Source organism: Mesoplodon mirus (assembly GCF_964341445.2).
Source record: "Mesoplodon mirus genome assembly, chromosome: 7".
Taxonomy (NCBI): domain Eukaryota; kingdom Metazoa; phylum Chordata; class Mammalia; order Artiodactyla; family Ziphiidae; genus Mesoplodon; species Mesoplodon mirus.
In genome coordinates, this window is record NC_138983.1 from 113,733,059 (window position 1) to 113,754,437 (window position 21,379).

At 36.1% G+C, this 21,379-nt stretch overlaps 1 protein-coding gene across 1 annotated transcript in view; it reads right to left on the reverse strand.

The window, feature by feature from the left end:
- LOC309808123 (uncharacterized protein) overlaps positions 1-20,806 on the reverse strand; it is a gene marked incomplete at its 5' end in the record, with an annotated part of 36,150 nt that extends 15,344 nt beyond the window's left edge. Inside the window, 10 exon segments of the mRNA XM_082628120.1 lie at positions 2,470-2,517; positions 2,520-2,550; positions 9,961-10,056; positions 10,509-10,618; positions 13,200-13,343; positions 13,811-14,045; positions 14,533-14,706; positions 15,349-15,464; positions 18,469-18,531; positions 20,527-20,806. Of these exon segments, the coding sequence (XP_082484246.1) occupies positions 2,470-2,517; positions 2,520-2,550; positions 9,961-10,056; positions 10,509-10,618; positions 13,200-13,343; positions 13,811-14,045; positions 14,533-14,706; positions 15,349-15,464; positions 18,469-18,531; positions 20,527-20,806 (1,297 nt within the window).
- Between the last annotated feature and the right edge of the window lie 573 nt (positions 20,807-21,379).

Consider the following 21,379-nt stretch of genomic DNA (forward strand, 5'->3'; position numbering starts at 1 on the left):
GAAATGTTTACTCTGACTGAATTCTGGGTTTCTATTTTATTTATTTCTGCCTTCAACAAGGTTGAGTGTTGACTGAATAAGTGGTACTGGGAGAAATATGGTAAACAATAAAACCAAAGAGTTTTTACTTTACATCCTCTTATTATCTACACATTCTCATGTCTTCAGTTATTAGCTTTAAATAATAACTAAATTATCTCTAAATTTATAGATTCAGCACAAAGGTGGATCCCAAAATTGAGGCTCATATATTCATCCCTTCTCTGTATCCCACAAACTCATTACACTCAACTTTTAAAACGTGAACTGCTCATTTTTCATCACCTGATTCATTCCCTATATGTACTAGTTAATGGTATCTTACAGTCAAGTGCACCAAATCAGTAAAAGCTGATGATACTGAAACTCTTCTGCTTTGTTTATATCTTATTTTCCATCTCACTTCAAACTGTATTGATTTTATCTGCTAAATGTTTACAGAATCTGACTACTTCTCCCTTTCTAACTGTTTGATACTCTAGTTCAGGCCAACATCCTTTCTTGTTTAATTACTCTAAGAATCTGATAAATCTACTCTTGTCCCCTTCTAATCTGTTCGTCTCAATGAAGCAAAGTCAGTGTTCTAAAAATCTAGACATAACCATGAAATGTCTCAACTTAATCTAATCTATGTCTTCTTATTCAGCCTCATCCTCTGCTACTATACCCACCTTGCTCATTACATATTAAACATTTTGCCTTTCTTTCAGGTTCTACGAAGCCTTTACTTAGGGATCCTTATGTGTACAGTTTCTCACACCCAACATTCCTTTCTATTTCTCAACTGCTTCCTGGTCTCAGATGACATGGCACTTTCTTTAGGCAATTCTCCCTGGTGCTTAAGACTAGGCTGAGTGTCAGAGCATTATGCTCCCAGGGAAACTTGTTTCTCCCAAGCTAGCATTTTTTTCCTTATAGCTGTTAACTAGTTAACAATGGCAATCAAACTCATTAATTTATGTTTATTGAGTCACTTTATGTGTTTTGTCTACTGCTTTTCAGTTTATTATATCTATTATTTAATGATGTCCTGATTCCAATTCAATAACAAGTAAGGTCATCCTGCCTAGTTAAAGAGGCAGCCATGAGTGTGAATTTAACATACTACTCCCCAGTCAAATGCTGTATGAGCATCATGAAGAAGATAAGAAAACAGTCAGTTCTTATGAAAGAAATAAAGAAACACAATAGCAAGAAAGTATGAGTGGGGGGAATGCAAGTGAATGTTTGTTAATGAAGCTGAAATCATGCTTTAGAGAGATTAATGGTAAAGTGAATAAATATATTTTGAAAGGTAGGAAAATCTGTCTGACAAGTTCAGACATGTTTTAAAAGGCAATACAGAGCCATTGCATGTTCCTGAGTAAGAAAATTGCATTTGTACATACCTAGAAGGTAAAAACTGAAAGATAAGGATCTGATCATCTTTCCTATCTTTGCTAATCTGCAGACGAACCTAGTCCAGCTAAATAAGAATCATTTGTAGATCTTTAAAAGATTATAAATGCTTACCGTCTATCCATGGTTGAGTAATTCGGGGTTATGAAGGGGGAAATAATCTAAATTTGTTAATGTCTACAGATTATTTAGATTTGTTGTAAGGTTTAGAAACCACTGATGTAGTTGAACCTCTTCTTTTTCAAATGAAGAAAATGAAGCAAAAGAAGTGATATACACACTTATATGTATAAAATGGATAACTAATAAGAACATGCTACATAAAAAAATAAATTAAATAAAATTCTAAATTCAAAAAGAAGTGATATGATATACCTGAATACTAGCTGTATAAATAGCCAATGATTCCATCTCTTATGCTTTCTGTGTGTAAGATATGTGACCTGAAAGCAGTATGCAGTATGGATAGGAGGGTTAAATCCTGGAGAAAGGGAGACCAGTTAAAAACTGTGATAGCAATCCAAGAAATACTGTGCTAGAGTAGTTAGCACCACAGCTAGAAAGGGGGGTAAATGTAGTTACTTTATAAAGACAAAGAGCATAATTCAGTATAGGATATAGTAAGGGGGGTGGGAATTCAAAGACTCACTTATCTGATTATGGGGACAATTTTATGGAACCAAGAGGAATCTGAGAAGATTTCAGAGTGCATTTAGGAATTTTCAGAGTTTTCTCACACATAAATAACTTACTTTATTTGTCTTTATCCACCCTTCACTTTGATTACCAGGAACTGCAAAAAAGGAAATAACTTCTTCCTGGCTCTGAGATAATCTGGACACCATACTCTCCTTCAGCGTCTCCGAGGCAGTGTCCTCCAGTTCAAGTTACACAGAGCTAATAAGGAGAATTTACCTTGCACAGGATTGGCTCACGTCCCTTTTGTATATTTCTTCCTGTCACAAAGCAATTAATAAGTGTTTTCTAAGACCCAAGTTCCTGACCCTCAGCTAGGAAAGGACCCTTACTCACCAGCCATATGTAATAACCGTAGTCCCTTCTTGATGCCTTGAGAAGAGCACAGGCTTGAAAATGAAAGTTACTGGACACTTCCTCCATTCAGGGGGCGGGGACTCCTAATCATAGATTGGGAAACTGCTGCTCAGAACTTCTGCGTTCACTGTCAGGAAGTCCCCTGTAGTCAGCAAATGGATTTCCCAATCCTTTGGGGAGAATTTTTTCTTCCTTTTGGAAGCAAGAAATTGAATTGACAAAATATTTTCCAGCCTATGTTGGAACCTCTGACTGTTTTTTCCCTCCTTTTCTTTTTCTTTCCTCATTGCTCCACACCTCTTTCTCTCTGTCCTTCTGCTTTTTATCTCTCAGTATTTATCCTTTGCTCAGCTACAAGTGCAAATCATGAAGAAGTTAAAAGTAACAGATTCCCTTTCATTTCTTGATAAGGATTACCCAAATGACTTTAGTTTCCTGTTTTAACTGTGCTGATCATGGCGGTATTATCCCCTCTCCATCTCCCTATCATTTTACACTTTTATTGGAAATAAGTTCTGAACCCTTGTCTCCATTCGTTTCATGATTTTCTTTAACTGCCTAAGCTTCCCTTAACATTTAATTTTTACTGAGGCTAACTATTCACCTCCCCTTTTTGTTATATTCTGAACAAAGACTGACCATAGAAGCAGTCTCAGGCTATAGTAGAATGATTGTGTGATAGTACAAAATATATATATCCAGAAGAATTGTTAGTGAAAGGAAAAAAAAAGACTATGAAATGCTCAACTTGAAGGTCTTGAAAAGGTCAGAAATACTAGATCCATCCATGTTGCTGTAAATCATACTAAGTGAAGTAAGTCAGACAAGAAAGAAATACCATATGGTATCACTTATATGTGAAATTGAAAAAAAATGGTACAAATGAACTTATTTACAAAACAGAAATAGTCACAGAAGTAGTAAACAAACTTATGGTTACCAAAGGTGAAGGGGGGTGGGAGGGATAAATTAGGAGATTGAGATTAACATATACACACTACTATAGATAAAATAGATAACTATTAAGGACCTACTGTATAGCACAGGGGACCCTAGCCAATATTCTGTAATAACCTAAATGGGAAAAATATCTAAAAAAGAGTGATTATATGTATATGTACACCTGATTCTCTTTGCTGTACACCTGACACTAACACAACATCGTAAATCAACTATGCTCCAAAAAAAAAAAAAAAAAAAAAATATATATATATATATATATATATATATATATATATATATATATATATACTCCAATTTAAAAAAAAAAGGTGTATTTTTGACAAGTCCAAAAAATAAATTTAAAAAACAGGACAGAAATTCACCTTCACTGTTAAAGGGTTAGGATTAGAAAAGGCTCATATTTGCAAGTACAATAGTAGTTTTTCCAGTTCTTCCTAAGTCTAACCTTGCTAAGTGAAAATTTCACCCCAAACTCATTATCTGTGCACCACACAGGGACATTGTTTTGCATACAAGTCATCCTAGCATTTATTCATAAAGTGTCATGTACTGTCTGCTGATTGTTTTATGTTTGTTGACTGTCCCATCTTATCAATGAGACTGTAAACTACTATGTACCTAGAGTTGAATCAAATTACTTTGTATATTGAAGAATCATTGTATCACTGGGATAAATCTCACTTGATCATGGTGTATGATCCTTTTAATGTGTTGTTAGATTCTGTTTGCTAGTATTTTGTTGAGGACTTTTACATCTATGTTCATCAGTGATATTGGTCTGTAAATTTCTTTTTAGTGTGATATCTTTGTCTGGTTTTGGTATCAGGGTGATAGTGGCCTTGTAGAATGGGTTTGGCAGTGTTCCTTCCTCTGCAATTTTTTTGGAAAAGTTTGAGAAGGATGGGTGTCAGCTCTTCTCCAAATGTTTGATAGAATTTACCTGTGAATCCATCTGGTCCTGGACTTTTGTTTCTTGGAAGGTTTTTAATTGCAGTTTCAATTTCATTACTTGTAATCAGTCTCTTTATATTTTCTGTTTCTTCCTGGTTCAGTCTCAAAAGGTTGTACCTTTCTAAGAATTTGTCCATTTCTTCCAGGTTGTCCATTTTATTGACTTACGGTTGCTTGTAGTGGTCTCTTATGATCCTTTGTATTTCTGCAGTGTTAGTTGTAATTTCTCCTCTTTCATTTCTAATTTTATTGATTTGAGCCCTCTCCCTTATTTTTTTCTTGATGAGTCTGTCTAAAGGTTTATCAATTTTCTTTATCTTTTCAAAGAACCAGCTTTTAGTTTCATTGATATTTTCTATTGTGTTCTTAGTTTCTATTTCATTCATTTCTGCTCTCATCTTTATGATTTCTTTCTTTCTACTAACTTTGAGTTTTGTTTGTTCTTCTTCTTCTAGTTGCTTCAGGTGTAAAGATAGTTTGTTTATTTGTGATTTTTCTTGTTCTCTGAGGTAAGATTATATTGCTATAAACTTCCCTGTTAGAAATGCTTTTGTCACATCTAACAGGTTTTGGGTGGGTATGCTTTCATTTTAATTTGTCTCTAGGTACTTTTTGATTTGATTTCCTCTTTGATTTCTTCATTGATCCTTTGATTGATTAGTACCATATTGTTTACCCTCCTTGTGTTTTGTTTATTAAAGTTTTTTTCTTGTACTGGATTCCTAAGTTCCTTGTGTTTTGGTCATAAAAGATGCTTGATATGCTTTTAATTTTCTTAAATATACTGAGGCTCACTCTGCGGCACAGCATGTGATCAGTCCTGGAGAACATTCCATGTGCCTTTCAGAAGAATGTGTATTCTGTTGCTTTTGGATGGAATGTCTTATAAATATCAATTAAGCCTATCTGCTCTATGGTGTAATTTAAAGTTTTTCCTTCCTTATTTATTTTCTGTCTGCATGATCTATCCATTGGTGTAAGTCACGTGTTAGAGACCCCCACTAGTATTGTGTTACTGTAGATTTCCCCTTTTATGGCATTTAGCATTTGCCTTATGTATTGAGGTGCTCCTATGTTGGGTGCATAAATATTTATAATTGTTATATCTTCTTCTTGGATTGATCCTTTGATCATTATGTAGTGTCCTTCCCTGTCTCTTATAACAGTTTTTATTTTACAGTCTAGTTTATCTGATTTGAGTATTGCTACTCCAGGTTTATTTTAATTTCTATTTGCATGGAAAATCTTTTTCCATCCCCTCAGTTTCAGTCTGTATGTGTCTCTGGGTCCAAAGTGGGATTCTTTTTTTTTTTTTTTTTGTGGTATGCAGGCCTCTCACTGTTGTGGCCTCTCTCATTGTGGAGCACAAACTCTGGACATGCAGGCTCAGTGGCCATGGCTCACAGGCCCAGCTGCTCTGCAGCATGTGGGATCTTCCTAGACCGGGGCACGAATCTGTGTCCCCTGCATCAGCAGGCGGACTCTCAACCTCTGCGCCACCAGGGAAGCCCCAAAGTGGGATTCTTGTACACAACATATAAATGGGTCTTATTTTGGTATCCATTCATCCAGTATGTGCCTTTTGGTTGGAGCATTTAATCCATTTACATTTAAGGTATTATTGATATGTATGTTCCGATTGCCTTTTGTTTTTTGCCTTGGGGTTTTTGTTTTTGTAGGTCTTTCTTCTTCTTCTCTTGTGTTTCCAGCCTAGAGAAGTTTCTTTAACATTTGTTTTAAAGCTGGTTTGGTGGTGCTGAATATTCTTAGCTTCTGTTTATCTGTAAAACTTTTGATTTCTCTGTCAACTCTGAGTGACAGCCTTGCTGGGTAGAGTATTTTTGGTTGTATGTTTTTCTGTTTCATCACTTTAAGTATATCCTGCCACTTCCTTCTGGACTGTAGAGTTTCTGCTGAAAAATCAGCTGATAACCTTATTGGGATTCCTTTATATGTTATTTTTTTTGTTTTTCCCTTGTTTCTTTAAATATATTTTTCTTTGAATTTTATTTTTGTTATTTTGATTAATGTGTGTCTCAGCATGTTTCTCCTTGGGTTTATCCTGCATGGGACTCTGCACTTCCTGAACTTGGTTGGATATTTCCTTTCCCATATTAGGGAAGATTTCTACTATAATCTTTTTAAATATTTTCTCAGACTGTTTCTTTTTATCTTCTTCTTCTGGGACCAGTATAATTTGAATGTCAGTGCATTTAGTGTTGGTGTAGACGACTCTGAAACTCTGAGACTGTGCTTATTGCTTTCCATTCTTTTTTTTTCTTTATTCTGTGTCTTGGTATTTATTTCCATTGTATGTTCCAGCTCACTTATTCATTCTTCTGTCTCAAATCAATCAATGTGATACACCATATTGACAAATTAAAGAAGAAAAAACATACAATCATCTTAATAGATGCAGAAAAAACTTTTGACAGAATCCAACACCCATAATAAAAACTCTCCAGAAAGTGGGCATAGAGGGAACCTACCTTAACATAATAAAGGTCATATACAACAAACCCATAGCAAAAATCATTCTCAATGGTGAAACACTGAAAGCATTTCCTCTAAGATCAGGAAAAAGACAAGGATGTCCTATCTCACCACTCTTATTCAAGACAATTTTGGAAGTCCTAGCCATGGCAATCACAGAAGAAAAAGAAATAAAAGGAATCCAAATTGGAAAAGAAGTAAAACTGTCACTGTTTACAGATGACATGACATTATTCATAGAAAATCCTAAAGATGCCACCAGAAAACTACTAGAGCTAATCAATGAATTTAGAAAAGTTTCAGGATACAAAATTAATACACAGAAATATCTTGCATTCCTATACACTAACAATGAAAAATCAGAAAGAGAAGGTAAGGAAACAATCTCATTTACCATTGCAACAAAAACAATAAAATACTCAGGAATAAAGCTGACTAAGGAAGTAAAAGACCAGTATGCAGAAAACTATAAGATATTGATGAAAGAAATCAAAGATGACACAAACAGATGGAGAGATATACTATGTTCTTGGATTGGAAGAATCAATATTGTGAAAATGACTATACTACCCCAAACAACCTAAAGATTCAATGCAATCCCTATCAAACCACCAATGACATTTTTCACAGAATTAGAATAAAAAAATTCACAATTTATATGGAATCACAAAGACCCTGAATAGCCAAAGCAATGTTGAGAAAGTAAAAGAGAGCTGGAGGAATGAGGTTCCCTGTCTTCAAACTGTATTACAAATTTACAGTAATCAAGAGAGTATGGCACTGACAGAGAAACAGAAATAACAGGATCAGAGTAACAGGATAGAAAACCCAGAGACAAACCCACACACCTATGGCCACCTACTCCACAACAAAGTAGGCAAGAATATGTAATAGAGAAAAGAGTCTCTTCAATAAGTGGTGCCTGGAAAACTGGACAGCTACATGTAAAAGGATGAACTTAGAACATTCCCTAACACCATACACAAAAATAAACTCAAAATGGATTAAAGACCTACATGTAAGATGGGAAACTATAAAACTCTTAGAGGAAAACATAGGAAGAACACTCTTTGACATAAATCACAGCAAGATCATTTTTGACTCACTTCCTAGAGTAATGAAAATAAAAACACACAGGAAAACAACAAATGGGACCTAATAAAACTTAAAGCTTTTGCACAGCAAAGAAAACCATAAACGAGACAAAAAGACAACCCTCAGAATAGGAGAAAATATTTGTAAACAAAGCAACTGACAAGGGATTAATCTTCAAAATATACAAACAGCTCCTGCAGCTCAATATCCAAAAGAGCAAATGAAAAGATGCTTAACATCACTAATTATTAGAGAAATTTAGATCAAAACTACAATGAGATATCACCTCACACTTGTCAGAATGGCCATCATCAAAAAATCTACAAACAATAAATGATGGCGGAGGTGTGGAAAAAAGGGAACCCTTTTACACTGTTGATGGGAATGTAAATTGATGCAGCCACTTTGGAGAAAAGTATGGAGGCTCATTAAAAAACCAAAAAAATATAACTACCATATGACCCAGTAGTCCCACTACTGAGCATATACCATGAGAAACCCGTAATTTAAAAAGACACCTGCATCCCAGTGTTCACTGAAGCACTATTTACAGTAGCCAGGACATGGAAGCAACCTAAATGTCCATCGGCACATGAATGGATAAAGAAGATGTGGTACATATACATAATGGAATATCACTCAGTCATAAATAGGAAAAGAATTGGGTCATTTTTAGAGATGTGGATGTACCTAGAGACTGTCATGCAGAGTGAAGTAAGTCAGAAAGAGAAAAACAAATATCATATATTAATGCATATATGTGGAATCTAGAAAAGTGGTACAGATGAACCTATTTGCAGGTCAGGAATAAGGATGCAGACATAGAGAATGGACATGTGGACATGGTGAGGGAAGGGGGCGTGAGATGAATTTGGAGATTAAGATTGATGTACATGTACTGCCATGTGCAAAACAGATAGCTAGTGGAAACCTGCTGTACAGTGCAGGGAGCTCCTGCACTGTGTGACCTAGATGGGCGGGAAGGGGGTGGGGGTAGGAGGTAGATCCAAGAGGGAGGGAATATATGTATACATATAGCGGATTCACTTCTTTGTACAGCAGAACCTAACACAACATTGTAAACCGACTATACCCAAATAAAAAAAGAAAAAAAATACTTTGTATTCCTGAAATTCCTTAAGGAAGGGTTAGAATTACGTAAACAATAGTCGTGACTTTTTCATCCCAAATTCTGGGATTTGGGATGTTTCTTATCATATTACCTTCTCTGAATCTCTTGTTGAGCTCTAAATTCTTTGAAGTCAGGTACCTACTGTAATTTTTTTCTGTATTCCTAAAGAAGAAAGTCTAGCAAATCGTTTCTAGAAGGAAATAATGGAGTTAGCCAGTTCAGTTCTTATGAAGTCTAAAGACTCCAAAGCCATTACTTGCTCCAAATTCCATCCCCTGCCTTCTAAGAGTGGTGGAAAAAAAAAAAAAAAGACAGCTCTTCATTTTTATTTCAGATTTATTGGAATGTTTAAAGAAACGTCTCTTTTCTGCTGACAGGATCCCAAAGCATGTATAGAGTGGCAGAACTCCTGGCTTCCTAAAGAAAAGGAAGATGAAATAAAAGAAAAAAAAATGAATCCTGCTAAAAGAAATTCAAGTTATAGAATCACTCCACCAAGGGGTCACACAGACTCATAAGAGGGAAGAGCCCATGTTATGTCTAAATATTGCCCTGCTGAGGTAAAGGGGAGGAACATCTAAAACTGAGCTTTCATCATCTCTGGCCACCTCTCAGTCTATATCAGCTAACCTTGAGAAAGGGCCATCTATCTCTGAAGAACTTTGAGAAGAGTGCAATGTGCTCTGCACTAAACAACAGAAAGACATCCTTTCATTATCCTCCGTTTATTATATTAGACCTTGAGATCTTGACCAGGATGTAGTTCAGCACTCTTCCTCCAACCTCACCCCACCCCTACTGCACACACACATCTGTCCCTACAACTTACTTTTTTAATATCCTGGAAAGAGGTAGAAACATCTTGTCAAAGTCACTCTTTCAGCGGTGGGCATCTGTGCCTTACCATCTGGCAGCTCAAATGAAAATCGAACCTAAAAGTAAAAGAAGGTCTGTAGAATTATTTTTTTTTTCTGAGTAGAAGGATTTTCACTTATGCTGGAAAAATTGCAAAAAGTATAGCAAAATAAGTGATAAAAACAAAAAGTTTGTGCCTCTGTACAGATCAGCAATATACATATCTAAGGATGGAATGACCAAGCTTTTAAAATCTACTGAATCTAATAGATATGGACACAAGCAAATTAAAGTCCACTCATTTGTCTATTCAGAAAAGAGGGGAGTTCAAATAATTGATTGTCTTCTAGGGGGTTTCTAGGTCATAAAACTTGGAACTGGCTTCCAGGTTGGCTGACTCACCAAAGACCCTCAAAACTCATTTGAAATGCAGAACAGTTTTTAGTAGAAAAACATGTCCAGAGCTGCTCCCTAGGTTTCCAATTAGAACAAACAGGTAAGTAGAGTGTAAGAAGTATCTAGAACCTACCTTTCTGAAAATGTCTTCCAGGTCACAAAACCAGGCATATTCTTGCAATTTTTCAATGAGTTTAATAATAAAAAGAGAACCCAATATGGGATGTCGCCAAGAAACATTATCTGTGAAGAAAACACATTCCAAATTTCATGCAAGGTCTTGCCTGGCCACAAAAATGGAGTCCTAGGATTTCTCTTCCAGCTGAGGCAGGCTGTTGAGTTTATGTTGTTTCCTACAGACTGTATGTCATTTTTAAGTGAATATATTCATCATTTTGTGTGTATATTTTCACTGATACTTGACAATAGTTAAAGTCATGTGAAGTATGCTATATAAGTACAGATGTTAGGGCAGCACAGTCTCTGAGTTCAAGGAAACACAAGTCTAGTAGACAAGGAGAGAAAGGCATAATGAGGTGGAGGGGAGTGACTGGGTTTTGAGAAAGAAATACCTGAGTATGGATCCCAGGAGTACTATTTAGTGACTTGATAGTTAATTATATGTTCTGAAAGGCAATGGCTTTGACAGCAATGGGTAGGGTAATAATTTCTGCCACAAAGATATATTTTCATATTAGATGTAATGTATCACAAGGATCTGGGAGAATATAGGATATGTAATACCCAGTCTATACAAGGTAATCATATTAATAATATTTCAGTTTATCTACTTTATAGTTTAATTAAAATCAAATAATACTGACCATAAGGTATTTAGACAAAGAAAACATTAACTAAATATGAAAATGGTACCAACAGAAAAGAAATACATACCTAGAAAAAAATTTAAGAGGGAAATATCATATTCTATTGGAGGACAAAACAGTCTTATGGAAAAGACATTGAAAAATAATAATTATACAAAATAGTAGGAACATAGATGTTATAAGCCATTTCAAAATTATGCAAAGGAATATATAAGAAAAGTATCAATAGCTGTGCATTTAACATGGATATATGCTTTAAAAACCTTTTTGCCAATAAACATGGTAATAAAATGTAAAATAGTAATGGATTAATATCCTATCTAAAACTACAACAGTCTTACGAAGCTGGTTCCAGTTAAAGGAAGTAGGTGGGAGAGAGTTGCAGGCTGGTATCCCTGTAAGTTCTTTGTGAAATTAGGTAGGGGACTGTCACTTTTCTTCAGAAGAGCACTACGTACAATGTAATTGGGATTAATACCAGAGAATGTGAAGCTAGGTTTACTTGTGGAAACTGAAGACAACTGAACTGGAGTTTCTTTGAATCATCTGGAAAGGAGGGTAAAGAAAGTGAATGAAAAGGAGACAGAAATCACCCAGATGGATGACAAGAAGACAAGGTGCTACAAAGCCTATAATTGCCAGAGGTAAGTCTCTTGTGGAAGGCTGGGATCAAAGGATTTTTAAAAAATAGTTATGTCTAATATTAAGTCTGCTAAATATATGCAAACTGTAAATGTGTGGAGGTTTTGCCTAGTTTCATTGTTTTCAATTGTTGAAAAAAATTGATTTCTACATCAAGATATAGTCAACACAAGAAGTGAGAGAGTGGCATGGCCATATATACACTACCAAATGTAGAATAGATAGCTAGTGGGAAGCAGCCACATGGCACAGGGAGATAAACTCGGTACTTTGTTTCCACCTAGAAGTGTGGGATAGGGAGGGTGGGAGGGACACGCAAGAGGGAGGAGATATGGGGATATATGTACACGTACAGCTGATTCACTTTGTTATAAAGCAGAAACTAACACACCATTGTAAAGAAATTATACTCCAATAAAGATTTTTTAAAAAAGTTATGATCAACACAATGCAAAAAGCAGGCTATCTCTGGAGAGATGGCACCATATTATAGAAAATAATCTGGAAATTAAACTATTTGATCAGAGGCAAGTCTTTAAGGTTGGAAGTAATCAAGAGAATGTCAATGTCCAAGAAATTCCAAAACATAGTGGATGAATTTTATTTAAGCCTTTATATGGAAAGTAACTCAAGGTAAAACCTTGAATTAAGTTACACTATAAAAACATCTTTAATAGTAGCCATCATTTAATGTGTACTTTACTCTGTCATGCTCAATATTTCATATTTATTATCTCATTTAATCCTTACAACAATGATATTTGTATTTGCATATATTAGTGAGGAATTCAAAGAAAGCCCAGAGAAGATACATACAGAGTACTAAATGACAGAGTGAAAATATAATTGGCAGTACTCTTAATCTAAAACCTCTAGGTTTTAGAGGTTTAGAATCATTCAGGTTGTTTCTGTTTCATAAACTCCATATTTCTGGTTGAAACAATTTTAACTTAGGGACTCAATATGCTTTGTCTGCTTTTCTCCTTCTCCCTACCCCCTTTATAACTACTACAGTTTTATAATACTTGTCTAGGCAAATTGAACTGCTGAGTGATCCCAACATGTAGAACTTTTTGTATGTGGAGTCAGATTCTAATTTACTTCAGTGTAGATATGTTTCTATTTATTTCTCACAGTCCAGGAAAATATTTTGCACCATGGGAGTTTACTAGTTACTAATTTAGTAAAAATATATGTATATTTATTTGGTCTCCATGGATAAGGGGAATTGAAGGTGTCACTGAGAGGAAGGCTTGAGTTAGTCTTCAAGAGTCTCATGAAAAGTTCAACACAGATATCCACACTCTAAAGGATGGTTGTGAGTTTCAAACGTGTCTTACACAGATATCCATTACCTGGTGTCGAAGAGCAGAAAGCAATAAAATCCTTCTCTATGTGGGCTTTCTTAATGGCATCATCCTCAAAATCTTCTGGAGCCAATAAGGAACAGTTTCCAGAAGCTTCTACTGAATCTTTTAGCCATACCATCCCATGGTTCTCTGGAAAGACAAGATTTGGTCTCTTGTTACTATCAATAGTCAAGAGAACTTTCTCCCCTAAACATCTGTACAACCATATTTACTAATCTATTTGTCATTAGCTTTAATTCACATGCAGATCCACACATACATTTCAGAAACTATCTTTTCAACAACTCTTATCTTAAGAGGCTTATCTTATCTCTCCTAGCCCTCAAATGAATATATCCCATCCATGTATCCCAACCAAGTATCAGTCTTAAGATTAAAAGTGATATCTCAGTTGAAAATGGAACAAATATCTTCCAACCAGTCATACAATTCATAGAAGCTACAATCTTGTTTGTAATGTCAAAGAACATCTACCGTCACCAAAAAAGATTGTAGCCTTTTTTGAGTAGACTCAAAGGAACTGAAAAATACTGGATACATACAGATGATGAGATCAAAACTTCAGCGTCTGTGTTCTAACAGACATCAGCACTCACCACCACGGCAGGCCTGGATAATGATCACCTTGGGTTTGTCTTTCAAACTTGGACAATTCCAGGTGTTCAAAATTTGAAAGATGGTGTTGACTTTTAATACATCTGGGACTTCTTCAGAGTATTTCTTCCCACAAACTCCAGTCCGGATTCCATGAGACATGAGAACCAGAAAAGTACTATCAGAGGTCCGGTGCTCTGGGCGAGCAGCAAATGCCTTCAGCTCTACAGTCATGTCCTGAAAGAGACATACCACTGATTTTGAACTATGTGATTGGTTATCATGGCACCTTGGAATCCAATAAAGAGACATTAAGGAATTCCTGGATGATATGAAAATCAATGAAATACAAAAAGAAAATTTAAGTTTCAATTCACAGAAAGGTGAAGAAAGTGTTATGGGATGCCATTCAGGGATTTCTAGTAGAATGTAAGGGACTGTTTATTTATTTATTTATTTATTTATTTATTTATTTATTTATTTATTTATTTATTTATTTATTTGGCTGTGGACATTACTGAATTAATAGAACACTTCCCAGTTAAAAGTTTTACCAGACCCTTGCTAAAAGACTCTAGGTTAGAAGCATGAAGTACCCTACAAGAACAAATTTAGATTTTAGACTGTCAAGAGTTTAAGTTTCTGGTTCTACAACCAATCTTTCTAATATTATTTAGGAATATAAAGGGCATGACCATTGTCTCTACATTATGACAGACTTTACCGAAGCAGTGAGATTTTCTTTCACATCCACACTGTACCCCAGACCTTCTAGTAGCATCTTCATGTTTCTGATATCAACATCAGCTCCATCTCTCCTGGGAAGATTTTCAAACTCTGTGTTGCAGATAATGAGGGCAATACGTGTGCGGATTGACCTTTCCATTATTGGGTAAATCTGTAAGAAATGTAGGTTGGATGAACAGTCTTGTTCTCTCTAATTAAATATTCATCTTGAATGTATAAGACAGCTTCTCTTCCCTTAGTCCTACCTAGAAACCTAATCTCTTGAAACATAGATAAAAACAGGGAGGGAGAATGAGTCCTACCATAGGAGTGGAATGAAATTTGCAAATGCCCAGATGGCAGCTGAGCACTTGATTTAATTACTTTTGAGAGTTAGGGCTGTGTGAGATGAACTGGCTTGGAGTCATAATGACTCAATTTTAAAATGTATTCCTTGACTTACTGGTTTAGCCAAAAGAGTTAACAATCCATGTCTCAGCTTCCTGATCTCTAAAATGGGTTATTTTGAGGGTTCAAGGTGTTATTACTTGCAACTTCCTTAGAACAGTGTCTGATTCATATTAAGCATTAAATAGATACTATTGTTGTTATTATTATAATTATTTACTCAGGGGATTGGACCAAACTTGGAAATCTCTACATAAACCTGGGAAATAGGAATCCTTTATGTAAGGGAAGAGCAGAATGGTTTTCCAGAACCTCTCAAGGAAATTAGCTCTAAGGCAGAACACTGCAGTTTAGAATGGTCTTCCATGTATATTTCACCCGGATCCTTATGTTCTGAGCACATCACCTCTGCTGACTTTTCTTTCCATATCCTTTGGGCTGTTTCTAGGGGGCAAAGCTTGAGGTTCCCTCCTGGCCCTGAAGATGCACGCTTAACTGGGTTGTCCTGCATTGCCTGAGGAGCTGCAAGAGACAAGAAACATTATGAATAATGGCATTCCTGACTGTCCCATTTGCTGCTCCTCCTAGAATCATCTGTGTGTGAAGCCATGGAGGAGGAAATTAATCTTTAGGAAGACAATCCTGGGCTAGTCCTTAGCATCATTAAATGCATCTCTGCTAAAGAAATATATTCCAAGCCAGAGATTTCCAGTGGTGTGATACAGTTATCACATCCCTTCATGTCTTAGAATCAGCATTTCACAAATCTTTTTCATTAAAATAATTGAAAGGGAGTTTTTTAAGGCCATGCATGATAAAATTCTCAGAAAACAATATGTTAGATATAATAGTTAAGATATAAATCTATTTCAAATAATTGAAAGATTAGGATAGTGGAGGTAGACCTTAATGAATCTATTTCAATGATGTTTTTTAAAAAATATGTTTATGTATCTATTTATTTAGTTATTTATTTGCTTAACAGGCATGATAGTAGACATTAGAGATTTGAAGGAAAGAAAGAAAGAAAGAGAGAGAGAAAAAAAGTAAGAAAGAAAGAAAGTGAACTTTTGTCCTAAACTTTAAGATCTCTCTACTGTGCGTACATATAGTGAGAAGGAGAAGATATTGAATACATGAACTAGAATGAATATGAAATAGAATGATAAATACTAAAATCAAGGTGTACTCTTAGAGAGATTTATAGCACTAAACATTGATTGCACAAATATATGAGGAATAGTTTTCGCAGTAGTTCATTTGAAAAAAGCCTTGGGGGTTTCTTTGATCACAAGTTCAACACCATCCAATAATGTGATGTATTTTCTAAAGAAATTAACATAATCTTTGTTTCAAAATAGAAATGTTTTCTTGATATTTGGAAGATCCTTTAGAAACTAAAGTATTCAAGCAAGAAACATATTCAATTTTGAAGGGGAATTTGAGAAACTATTGTAAATTCAGGTAAGCCAAGGTAGCATGAAGTGTGTTGACTGTGGAGAAAGTAAGAGATAATTAGAATGGATATATCTGAGAAAACTATAGAAATCATTATTATGTGGAAGAAATGTATTCCTTCATAAAGGAGTCTGAAGAACAATAGAAAATATTAAAGATAAATATTTGGATTTTATTAGAACTAATTTTTCTTATGGCATTTGGTTATATAGTGAGTGTCCCATCCCATGAAATAGCTAAGAAAATATGCACCCTTAATTGCTTCACTAGGGTAATTTCTAAACTTGGTGAAATATTTGCTTCTGTGGCCTCTAAATTTCTTCCAAATTAAAGGTATTTTTATTTTAAGAGAAAAAGGTCACTTTGTGATGAAATCTGTCTACAACTGTGGATGAAATACTGTTCCAGGACAAGTAAAGCAGTGATTATTTGGTAAGCAAGAGGCTGGATTCAGACAAATATAAGGTTTGCTAATAAGAAATCTAATGCATATTGACCTTGATTCAATAAAGCTGAGACCACCATTTTCAGGGTAGAGAAATGAAATATTTTTAAGAACTTCTTTGTGATTTGGGACCTAGGTATTTCTTGTGCTACCTTCGATATTGTGTAGAATGAAAAGTTTTTCATTTAAGTTTTGTGGCAGAGACTGGCTAGCTGTTCAACAAGACAATTTATTCTTTATTCCTGGACACATATCTGATCTATACTGCTAACCAATCCAGTGACTTGGTGTGACAATATAACTAAGTTCTAGACAATGGGATGCAAGCTGAAATACTGTGTGATTCATCCAGGTCAAGCCTAGCAAAATCTCTCACAAATGATCCCACATACTCTTTCCAATGTCATTAACTTGACTGTTGTTACCACAGTTATTCTGACAACATATGTTGCAGATATCAGAGCCATATGTTGGAAGAGGCCTAGGTATCTTAATTAGCACCTGGAAGAAAGCTGCCTTCTGATGAAAAATGCCCATTTTAGAATTTTTGTGATTTGGGAAAAACATTTCTATCATATCTGAGCCATTATAAAAATATGTCTGTGTTATAACATTCCATATCATCTTAACTGATACAGGTATGTGTAGTGTCATTTCCATCCCTAAATTTATGGCTGGCTTTAATTTGATGGTGGAGCTTCTTAAATGCCTATTCACTCACTATTCATATATTAATGTAAGTTCAATAAAAGCAAGACCCTTTCTTGTTTCATTCATTACTCTCTAAATAGTTTATAGAATAGGGTCTGTAACACAGTTGGCATGTGCTAAATATTTTCTAATGGCATAGCAAATAGTAGTGATTCTGGCCACATTATTTAGTGAAATAGTCTTAACAAATATATGTTCATAACATTACAGGTCAACTTCTATTAGATGTTATCTATAAATAAATCAGATATGTTCAATTTCCTCATTAAACTTAAAGTTCTGTGAGGGAAAAGGATGTATTTACTAAAAAAATGCAAGAAAAATATATTGAGAGTTATGACTGGAGAATTCTGGAACACTGTAACAATGGGGGCTCTGAAATCTAGTTGTAGAAGTAGAAATGCAGAGACAGATCTGAATTTGAGAGAGAAATCAATAAAATCTGGCTGCTGCTTGAACGTTGGAAGGAAGGAAGAAGAAAGTGTCTACGATAATTTCAGGTTTCTGGTTTGAATAACTGGGTGATGGTGTCACCATTAATCAAGATAGAGGAAAGCAGAAGGGAAGCAAGGTGGGGGAAGGATGGCAAGCTATCTCTGGGCCCATGTAGAGTAAATGTGTCTGCAGGAGATATGAGTGCATATGTTCAGTAGACACTTAGTGAAGTGTGGCACTCAAGTGGTTAGTCAGGATTTGAGATACAGATTCAGGATTTGTTGGTATAAACATGATAGTGAAGCTGTAGGGACAGCTCCTACTAAAGCAGAATAGATTAAGAAGAGAAAAAGATATAGAATAAATCTGTGAGAATTACTCATAGCCCCCCTTACCCTGGATTCATCCCATTAATCTGTAGTTAATGTCAGGGAAGATGGGGTTCAAAGAATGTCATTGCTTTGAAAATACCATTACCTGGGAAAGGAGGAACCACCGCTTGGGATTCTTGTGTATTAAAATAATTTCCAGATTGTGAACCTGAGGAAAGATGAAGGACATTAAAATAGTCACAGTCTGTGAAGATTCTTACCCCAATGTGTTAGACACACAGCCTCTGTAATCTGCATTTGCCTTACTCACTCAAATCTATTAATATCTTCTCTGGCGTCACTATACATTGTGATTGTCAATTTCAAGGACAGGAATTGAGATTAAATTTATTTAAGGTTTTATAAAGATCTCAATGTAGCAACACCCACCTGAGAAACTTATTCCAGAAACTTAATAATTGGCATGAGCCAACAACTGAAAAATACTCCAAGTTTTTCTCTCATAGTACCTATTGAAGACAAGATTTCCATAGGCAAAATATGGTTCATGTCTCTGTTGTGAATGTAGGAGAGCCCATAGGACATCTCACAAAACTTCAAGTCCGAGGAAGAAGGCTGCAGTTTGTCCCGTCTTTCCCATGTAGACTGCTGGACTAAATTAACCATCAATAAATTCAAGAACATTTTCGGGAGGAGGCCTTGCTATTGCAGTATTGTGTCTGCTAAGAATTTTTTTATATCTCTTCCTTTACAGTACATTTAAATATTACATCCAATTATCATATACTAGCACCCTGAAACAACTGGCAAATAGATGAGGAGGAAAAAAGTGATGACAACCCTGACAGAGGGGGCATCATCTGACAACTAGGGAGGCAGACTCCAGGAATTAGAGTTATCGCGAGTTGTATAAGTGCCTCTATGGTTCAAGAACTATGAGTTGAAAGAAACATGACAAGGAAGAAGACACTTTGGTTATTATACAAATATTCTAGAACATTATTGTTATTGATTGATTGTCTTTACTTCTTAAGGCAGGGGTTAATGTAAATGATGTATCAAAAACAAAACAAAACAAAACAAAGAAATTGAACACAAAAAAAACATTTGCTGTGTCACTCAGAGGAGCACAGGCTTCTCTCAATCCCTAGGAAAAAAATGGCTTCTTGCTTTCAAATAACATCTTCTTCCCCTGAATGACTTCCAGAAGCACAAAAGAAACCAGTAACTGTAAGTCCATCAGAGCTCCTTTTTTTTTTTTTTTTTTTTTTTTTTTATGGAGGAACTAGAGAACCACAGAAGTGGCAGCTCAGATGGCTGAAACTGTATTGGGCCCTCAGGAGACTAGAGTAGGGGAGCTGGGCTTCCCAGAATGGTCCCCAGCAGAGTACCATGTTAGTGCACCATCTTATTCAAAAGAAAATGCAAGGGGCAAGTTAAAGAGTCTGCTTAAAATCCTTACTCTTCTGTAAAAGTTAAATTTATTCTCTGAGTGTTCCACTATCCCTGAAATATATTTTATTCCACCTGGAGAGCAAAATTTTGGAGAGAAGTTAGACAAAGTATTTGATTACAGACCTTAAACCTTTGTGTCTGATGACTACATAAGTTCCTAGGGACCTCTAGGCTTTAATTATTTTAACTAACTAGATAAATCAACAGTGCCTTGCTAGGAGGAATAGAGGATACAGCATGGAGCTTTTCAAGACTGTTCTCATGACCTTCAACAAATGAGCTACAACATACTCAGGATAGGAAATGAGCTTTAATCAAAAGAAGGCAACTAAGGGCTTCCCTGGTGGTGCACTGGTTGAGAGTCCGCCTGCTGATGCAGGGGACACGGGTTTGTGCCCCGGTCCAGGAAGATCCCACATACCGCAGAGAGGCTGGGCCCGTGAGCCATGGCCACTGAGCCTGCGTGTCTGGAGCCTGTGCTCTGCAACGGGAGAGGCCACAGCAGTGAGAGGCCCACGTACTGAAGAAAAAAAAAAAAAAAAAAAAGAAGGTCATTAAGACCAAAACAACAGGAACAAAGAAGAAAAGAGACAGAGGGGATGCAAAATGACCACTGATATAGAAATGGGGCCCTGAAGCCAGAGGTAGGGAAGTTGTTTGCAAACTAACATGACCAATGAAGAAATCAGATGTTAGGCATAAAGAAACATGGTCTACATGAACTTCAGTCTGAGTTATTGACCCTTACCTGAGGAGAGCCCCAGTGTTCCTGCAAGGAAGGAGTCATCTTCACTAATATGACTGATGCAAATTTGGCATGCCTGGGGCCCTTTCCGAATAACAGAGTCTATCAAAGCTCGGGCCTTATCCATAACTGTAGCATTTTCATCTCTTACTTTCTCCATCTCCTCCTGGTTCAGCACTCTTTTCTCTAATAGTTCATCCAGCAAGCCATTTATTGTACCCATGCCCACTGAATGGACAAACAGCTTTCTCTTCTCCTTCAGGACATTGTCTGTTGGAAACATAAGGATGCCTCAAGTCACAGAAACAGCCTCATTTTCCTTTCATCTCAGCAACGGAGAATAGCCTCCTTTAGATTTAATCAATAAAATGTCCCTCCCCACACAGTGTGATAATCCTGAGGACACCCACATCTCTTATTCTTCCCTCAGTATTACCCATATATGCTCACTGAGTGGCCTGAAGACTGAGATTTACTGCCTCCAAGTTAGTACCTGAAAACCAGGGGTCATCATAACATGCCTCATGTTTATTCAACTGTGCATAATAAAATAATGAAATAGTGATTGTCCATTTCCCTTGGGGACAACAACTGCTTGTACCCATTCTATGCCAATTCTGCATCATCTGTCAGACTATGACATTTAAGAATTCAGTTAAGATTGCAAAATGACAGCAGGATACCAGCCAGTAAAGCCTGGTTCCTTTCTGGACCTTGTCTTCCCTTTTTAAAGACTGTGCGGCCTCTGGACCCCTTCTCTCCTTCCCTTTGCCCCCACCCCTCCCTCTCTTTGCACTCCCTCTGTTCTGCTCACCTAAACATTCACAGAACTTAATTATGGCTTCTGAAAAAGCCA